This window comes from Chiloscyllium plagiosum, chromosome 1, assembly GCF_004010195.1.
Source record: "Chiloscyllium plagiosum isolate BGI_BamShark_2017 chromosome 1, ASM401019v2, whole genome shotgun sequence".
NCBI lineage: Eukaryota > Metazoa > Chordata > Chondrichthyes > Orectolobiformes > Hemiscylliidae > Chiloscyllium > Chiloscyllium plagiosum.
The window spans coordinates 79,635,203-79,644,159 of record NC_057710.1 but is presented as its reverse complement, the minus strand read 5'-3'; the positions used below and the strand labels follow the sequence as shown (position 1 = coordinate 79,644,159).

At 39.0% G+C, this 8,957-nt stretch overlaps 1 protein-coding gene across 2 annotated transcripts in view; it reads right to left on the bottom strand.

Moving 5' to 3' along the window:
• Positions 1-2,035: 2,035 nt before the first annotated feature.
• Positions 2,036-8,957, bottom strand: part of asah1b (N-acylsphingosine amidohydrolase (acid ceramidase) 1b) — a 37,673-nt gene continuing 30,751 nt past the window's right edge. For both annotated transcript variants that reach the window (XM_043689892.1, XM_043689886.1), the window contains 2 exons: positions 3,494-3,550; positions 2,036-2,740 (listed from right to left, as the gene is read on the bottom strand). In XM_043689892.1, the coding sequence (XP_043545827.1) occupies positions 2,651-2,740; positions 3,494-3,550 (147 nt within the window). In that variant the 3' untranslated portion in view covers positions 2,036-2,650. The remainder of the gene's footprint in view (positions 2,741-3,493; positions 3,551-8,957) is intronic.

Genomic DNA, 8,957 nt, shown 5'->3' with positions numbered 1-8,957 from the left:
AGATCTGGACAATACCCAGGCTTGGGCTGACAAGTGGCAAGTAACATTCATGCCACACAAATGCCAGACAATGATCGTCACCAATAAGAGACACTCTAACCACTGTCCCTTGATTCAATGGTATTACCATCACTGAATCCCCCCCTTTCAACATACTTGGGTTACCATTGACTAGAGACTCAACTGGACTCACCACATAAACACATTGGCTATAAGAGCAGGTCAGACACTAAGGATATTGCAGCAAGTAACTCACCTGATACTCCAAAGTCTTTCCACCATCAACAAGGCACAAGTCAGGAGTGTGATGGAATCCTCCCCACTTGTAAGTCCTAGTGGTCGTAGTAGTCTGGCTGTCAGTTCTGAAATGCTCCTGATGTATGGTAGTGTGGCTAGTCCTTTGGGTTGCTCGGACCACTAGGACTTATAACAGCACACAAACCAACAGCCACCCTCAGACAACAACTCACCAGAACGAAGGACCCGATACCCAGCATGAGCAAAACTAATGTAGTGTACAAAATCCCATGCAAGGACTGCACAAAACACCAAATAGGACAAACAGGAAGACAGCTAACGATCCGCATCCACGAACATCAACTAGCCACGAAACGACACAACCAGCTATCCCTAGTAGCCACACACGTAGATGACAAGCAACATGAATTCGACTGGGACAACACTACCATCATAGGGCAAGCCAAATAAAGAACAGCCAGGGAATTCCTAGAAGCATGGCACTCATCCACAAACTCCATCAACAAACACATCGAGCTGGACCCAATATACCAGCCACTACAGCGGACAGCTGAAACTGACAACCGGAAGCGGCAGGGACAGGCCACTATAAATGCCGGAGGAAACACCACAGAAGCGCTTCACAGGAGGCTCCCAAGCAGTGAGGATGTCACCTAGACAGGGGACGAAACGTTTGCAACACAAACTTCCAGCTCGGCGAACAGAACCACAACAACGAGCACCCGAGCTACAAATCTTCTCACAAACTTAGAAGTAGGGAATTATACCCAGACTGAAAGATTCAGGTTAGTGGAGGATAGACTGGAAGAACTCTAGGTCAACAACAGAATATCCCATCCCTTCAACTTTGAACATGGAGATGTCGAGGAACATACATATTAATAAATAATTCTAAGCTACATACCAGCCTGCATTGACATGTGCAATAATTGAAGTTGCTGATTAAAGCAGCTTGGATCAACTCAAATTCTCAAACAAATTGAATGTAATAACAATCACTATGGTTTGTGAAGGGAGGACTGAGTTACCCTTTTTTATTTGCTAATTTAGTCTAACATTCTAATTTGTTTAGACAACCTTTGATTTTTGTAACCAGCTGCCTAACAACCTGGAGACTAGCCTCTGAACAATTGCAATAACTTATGGTTCAATGCTTCATCAAAGATTTCTAAGACAAAAGTATGATATTTCACCCCTCAGACGGATATTAGGGCAAATGGCCAAAGCATTGGTCCACCTTGTAGGTTTAAAGGCACCTCAAAGAAAGAAACAAGGTTGATAGGCAGAGAGATGTTAGAAGGGTATTCCAGAGTTCAGGGCCACACATACAAAGGCACAGCAACCATTGTTACAGTAACTAAAACTGGTGAAGCATCACAGACCTTATTTAAAGGATTGCAAATATCCAGATTAAATGAGACACAAACTTGGGAGTGACAGATCCACAAAGGTAGGAGTCGATGTTGGTCAGTGAGCCGAGAGGCAATAGGGAAATGAGACTTACATAGAGTTTAGATAGAATTTTGGATGATGGAGTTTGTGTGTTACATATGGAGGGGACAAAGTGGAAGCAGAGTGTGTGAGAGAAGTTAGAAGTGAGGTGGAAATGCAAGGTCATAACAAAAACATAATTGAGGGTTTTGTCAGATGAACTGAGACAAGGGTGAAGTTAGGTGATGTTGGCAAAAATGGACAGCCAGAGTTAGGAACTACTGTGTGATTTGCATTATAAAATAAATATTAGTAACTATTAAAAAATGGAAAATATGAACTGAAGTAGTTTTAATCAATAGATTTATCCATCAGCTTTAATGGTCAGATACAACACACTAATCTTGTACATAATGTGTTTTGGTAACAAACTTGTTTGACAAACTAGAATCCAAGCAGGTTGTTTAGCAAAATGACAAACTCCAAACATTCACTAAAGTGTACACTGTATGGTCAAAAGAGGACTGAAATATTTGTCTTTTGGTCCTGTCTACATCAAATTAACAATTAAAGACAATTTTAAGAACAGAAATCTGAATAAACAATGCTTAGTTTTACCAGTGCCAAATAAATTGCTGATTAGTAAGAAAAGGATATCAATAGAACTTTCTGCTCAGCATAATCATTAAAGTGCTTCTTGCTAGGTTTGAAATTACTGAACTAACCTATTAGACAAGAATTTTTCACATTTAGTCCATATATTTAAATTTCAAATATTTAGCTAAGCATGAAAATCTGTATAACAAAAGCCAATATGAAAGCCTAAATCGTTTTGCACATTACAGAAATTCAGTGCCATCAGAAATTAATACACTCCGTAAGAAGCATATATGCAGCTTGAACTGCTTGTCCATATTCAGATCCAGCTGTTAAATTCCACAGTACTGCCTTGCATAGATGTCTACCATGGCATACATGGGTTTGGACAATCACGTAAATATGATTCAAATGTTCCTTCAGAGATTTCCATCAAGGTAGTATATGTAGTCAACTGTGAAATGCAAATATTATTAGAAAATCTCTCGAATTTCCTAGGTTGAGTCCAAATACTTTCGATACACAATATAAATTCATGTTCATATAGCAAAATAAAAAAGTCAAATCATAATTTCAAAGACTGTTGATTCGAGTAGTGCAAGCATATTTCACACATAAGGAGAAATCTCTCAGAGAATCCCTATTAATAAAAAGTCAGATTTGCCATAGCCCTATCCATTCATTTAAAAGAAGAATCCAGAGTTTTATTCAGAAGTTTGTTTTGGGCATTGATCAGTGTCAAGGATCTTATCTTCGACTAGTTTGAATCTGTATTCTCTCTTCCTCACTGTTTAGATTTTTGATACTAGGATTCATTCAGGGCTTTCTTGAACACATGCTAAGCCATGAAGTTTGTCCTACTGCATATAAATATATAAAATCACATTTTCCCATATACACACACTTTAGTCAATTCAAAGACTGTGTACTGGTGAAATACTTCTTGCTAAGTAAAACTGGAATTAAGGAATACTAATAGGAGAATCATAGACTTGTTTCTTTATCAATCTGGAACACCGTTAAAACAGCAATAAATGAGGAGAAAGAAAATCTAAAAAGGACTAGAGATTAACAAAATGACTGGAATCTACCAATATTAAACAGTATAATTCCCAAATTGGCTGAGCACATTGTACCTCTGCACTAAAAAGAGAGAGAGAGAGAGAAGACAGACCATCTAAAATGGAACAATTCAATTTACACTCACCTTATTGAGAACAGGCTTTGTTGACAAAACATCATAAATAGTTTCTACAGAAATATTCTGAAAGACAAGGAATAAGACATGCATCTCATTATACTTTCAGTAAGCAAACTGCACTAACACAAAACTGTCCAATTTATAATCGACATTTACTACATCTTCAAAAAAGACAAAATTCTCTGTTGCCAGATGTCACTATCAAAATGATGGAATAAGTTTTCAAAAAATACTAATGCTGCCCAGAAAATTAGAAATTTGTGTAACTTTGCAAACAACAAAATGTCAATTTTTAAATAATTTTACTGAATATTTTAATAATATCAGCTTACTATGTGCCAAGCAGCCATATAAACAGTCAAGTTTCATCAGTGAAAATGAAAACCAAGCTGGATTATTTATATTTGCATTTAGATTTCTTAACCTGAGTTGACATACACAGAAGCTAACAATTACATGTGAGTGTAGACTATTCGGCTCCATTAGCCTGCTTCACTAGTTGATAACATAGTGCAACAAGGGCAGGAACTTGGAGTTTGTGTGTAATTTGATCGTAGCCCTAACAAATGAGTCAATCTGCCTGCCTGGATTTTTAAAAATGATCCTGTCTTCACCATTCTCTTGGGAAGAGAGCTCTGAAGAAAGTCAAACCTCAGGAAGGAAAAAGATCCTCAGGTCTATCTTAAAATGGGAGACTCCACATTTTTCAGAATGATCAATTAGTTCTATTCTCTACAACAAGGGGAAGCATCTTCTTAGAATCCATCTTGTCGAGTTTCCTCAGAATCCCACCCCTCATTCTTCTAATACATAAAGCCAGCCTTGCTAACTTTTCCTCATGAGACTAGCACCTTATCCAAGAAATATGTAATGTGAATCTACTCTGATCTGTTTTAATGCTATTGTGTCCTTCAAAGAACACAACTGTACAGAGTACCTCTGATGTGGTCTCAACAATGCCCTGTTCAACCTTAAAATATAGCTATTTTTAAATTCCACTCCCCTTGCAATGAACTAAAACAGCCATATCTGCATATGATCCTTTTGGCAATCAATGTACCAGAATTCCCAGACCTCTGTCTACCTCAGTTTTACAATTTCTCTTCATTTAAATAATATGCGGTTCTCTAATCATCCTGCCAAGGTGAACAAATTCACATGTTCCACACCATACTGCATCTGATAATTTTTTTGCTCACCCACTACAGATATTAGATTAGATTAGATTAGATTACTGACAGTGTGGAAACAGGCCCTTCGGCCCAACCGCCCATCCTTTACACCTCAAGTCCTCTGTACAATTTACTATCCCAATTACCTTTGTGTCATCAGCAAATTTAACAACCACACATTCAGTCCAAGTCATTGTTGTGGGATATAGGTAAAGTAGTGTTACTTCTGCAATCATAATTACTTATGCAAGGTAAATGCACTCACACCAGTGTATAATTGTTTCAACCAAGAGCTGAGTCAACAAGAATGAAAACTATGTGAAGGAAATATATAATTGTTTTTGTAATAGCTAAAATATGCATACAAGAATGAAACGTGCCTGAAAACAATGGTAGATGTTACAGACAAATAGATAAGGTGCTGTGAGGGTGTAGGTTAAGCCAGATATGCTTGTACAAACAGTAGTTATAAGCATCTGTTGCCCACTTCTGCAAAAACAAAAACAAACCACAATTAAAAGGTCATAAGGATCAATATGGATGAGGAATGGGAGGAAATGTCACAAGTGGGGGAAGTAGATAGTAGTGAAGGAGGATATACCTCACAATGGACCACAGCAGGATGTGGTGAAATCGCCAAGTAAAACTTGTACTTTGTTATGCACAAAGCCAGATAAGGCAAGAGATAAACAATAGTAATGGGCACTGGGTTGGGAGTAGTGAATCCTATATAAGATATGCACTTGCTAAACTCTGCGCGCCTATTCCAAGCACCACGCTTGCAAGTGTATAATAAACATACGGATTGCTTCAGATCTTGTCTCGGACTGAAATTCTTGAAGTGAGTGAGCTTCGTTTCTCACATTGTCGTAGTTTGCAAATAGTGGAAGTCCCAGTATTGACCTGTGTTGTTCTCTACCAACAACCCATTTATGCCTAGTATTTCCTGTTAGCTAAGCAAGCTCATAACCATGCAAACATTTACCCTTTACTCAGTTCTTTTGAGTAATATCATGTATGTTTCTGTTATCTTTATCAGATGTCTTTGTGGAAATTTAAATTTACCACATCCACCAGTTCCACTTTATCCACATTTCACATTAATTCCTTGAAGAACTTTAAAATGAGTAAGGCCTGCTCTCCTTTTCACAAAACCATGTTGGCTCTGCCATTGGCATTGAGATTTTCTAAGTACCCTGCTATAAACCCCTCAATAATAGATTAAACTTGTTTATTAAAATACATTTCTATAGAAAAATGTATTTGTTGTAATATCAAAAAATCTAAAACAATATAATTCAACACAGTACAAAGAAAAAACCCAAACTGCACTCATGTACAATTGTATAAATCTATATATAAAAACCAAATATGCAAATAATAACTAATAATAAAAATAATAATAATGATGATAACAACAACAACATGGCTCAGTGAGACAAAATACTGGCTCTGTGTCCAGGTAGTCCAAAAAGGGCTGCCATACTTGTAAGAAAATCCAAAGGGATATGCTCCATAATGATCTTATGCCAACCCAACAAACTGAGGATTTTCAGATACCCAATCTAATAGAATACTCTTTCTTGCGCAAAAAGTATGGATGTTGAAAAGTTTCTTTCTTATACGCATCTACAGGGAAGGCCAAGAGGAGGAGAAATCAGGTCCATCTCCACCCTTGTCCTCAAGATCCTCTCAAAGGAACAGGAGAATCGACGTTTCGGGCATAAGCCATTCTCCTTTGATGCTGTCTGACCTGCTGCGCTTTTCCAGCAATAGATTTTTAAGCTCTGATCTCCAGCATCTGCAGTCCTCACTTTCTCCCATAAATGATCTGGAACCAAGTGAACCCTGTGGAGAATCTTCAACTGTAAAGTGTGGGTCCTACTGCAAATTGAGATCTTTCTCGCGTTCTCTCAAATATCTTGGCATGTCTTTGAGGAGATCTTGACACCCAACCCTCCCCCATTCCCTGCAAAGCCGTTCGATCTCATCCAAAAGGGCCGCCCCCCAACAGATGATAAAGAATGCTGATAGAAAGCATTATCTTAGCACTGAGCACCCTCTTCTCTATTTTGGATCTGTAGGAATTATTAAAAGTGTAGCCCTTTTTTGAATGAAATCCCTAATTAGAAAAACAAATGAAAAAAAGAGTTCACTGCTTGATAGCTCATATTTCTGAGCTAACTGGTCAAATAACATAATTGTATCCCCCTCAAATAAGTCACCCATACAAGACACACTCCTAGCTGCCCAACAGTTTAAACCCAGAGTCTAACATCCCAGGTTGAAAACCTGGCATACCCCTACTATAGGTGTAAAAAAAGATGCTTTGACAATGTTGCCTTCACTCTGCCGCATTGTCCTCCATGCTTTAACAGTATTGATAAATATTGGGTTGTGGCAATATTCCTCAACTGTCCTCGTTTTGTCCAGGAATAGCAAGCTAGTAAGGGGGCACCTTACATGAGAAGTTTCAATATCTAGCAAGAGGGTCCCCCACAAGCCCAGTCACTCACATAAGATAAAAGCGAGCCTAGTTGATGGTTTTTAATGTCTGGGAGATCCACCTCCCCCAGTCCATGAGGCAACTGCAATTTAGCTAACTTAATAACCGGCTGCTTACGATGCTAGATAAAAGAGCTGAACCAACCGTTCAGTGTCCTCAACGTTTGCTTAGTGAAACTCAAGGAGAGCATTCACATAGGGTACGATAGACTGGGGGGCGGCGGAGTATCTACACATTCTAGTAACTTAAATGGGAGATTCCTCCCTAACCAATATGGCCAGTCCCCTACTCCTAGTATTAAAAAGATGAAAAGTAAACCCGATCAAAGCCATTCTACTGTAGATTCAAATGTTCCCCATCATCCAAGTGTGTCTCCTCCAATAAATCAATATCCACCTTTTCCTTTCTAAGGCTCAAGAGTACCTTTTTCCTCTTAATTGGCAAGTGACTCCCTTTGACATTCCAGGGACGCCATTTAAAAGAATCATTAGCCATAACCTTCTGCAGTAACACTTAGACTCTAGAGAGGAAGAACTCAAATTACAAATCGCTGAGCCTTAATAAAAGAAAATCCACAGAACCTAAAAACTACACAAACTAAAACCGCTACAGTTAACAAACCTACACAACTATCAAAGATTATATATAACAAAAACCCCAAAAAACATTATATATAAAGCACCAACAGCACTCGATAGGGGAGCTACCCCCACCCCGCCCAAAGGGGGTACCTACACACCCCAAACCCCATCTTCCCACTGCCAACACAGCAACCGGGACATTTAAATACCTGAACTGCCTGTAAATAGGCGACTAGCCATCCCAACCATTTTCTCTCCTCCTAGCTAGAGCCACACCACAAACACAAGTGACACAAAAAAAGAGAAATACAAAAAAAAATAACAATGTGAACAAAGAAATTAAAAATGAATAGTAAGTATCCAATCTCCTGGTATAGCTTAAAAGTTAAAGTAAATACCCCATCCATCCCAGAGCATAATTTAAGCCAGATTATTGCCAACAAATAGGAGGAAAAGAAAATCCTAACAGGACTTCACTTTTTAAAAAAAAAATCCAAAAAGCGCTATTATCTATACATATTGAATTGTTCAGACTAAGTTAACTTGTCCACAAAGTCTCTTGCCTTCTCTGACCAGTCAAAGTAGTGTACGGATCCATTAAAGGTAATCCGAAGCACCGCCAGGTATTTTAGAGAGTACTGGATCCCAATCTTCCTCAGTCTTTTCATAATGCCATCATAGGATTTCCTTTTCTCGATCACCGCTGCTGAGGAGTCCTGGAAAAACATGATCCTAGAACCTTCGTAAACTAGGGTCTTCCTCTAGACTCTGGAAGTTTCCATGATTCTCTGCTTGTCTCCATAGTTATGGAGCCGCACCAGGACAGAGCGAGGGCGAGGGAGACAACGATTTGAATATTTTTCCTCCTGCCCCTGTTCACGAGATCATTGACCTGGTCAAGCAAATTATGGACTTGTGTCTACAGGCTCTGGATCCTATCCTTGGAGGAATCAGTCTCAGCTTCTACCACTGTAACACTGTGTTCAACCTCGTCCGACCTTTTCCTGAGGTTCCCAGCTGCAGCTTGTGCTTCTGCAGCATAATAGAGATTAGGGCCAGCTTCTCTTCAATTTGCTTACCTAGCATCTCGTGAGATTTCACGAACTCCGATACCAGGGCCTGATACGAAATCGAGTCCGAGGATCCTGTATCGGAGATGCCGGTGTTGGACTGGGGTGTACAAAGTTAAAAATCACACAACACCAGGTTAT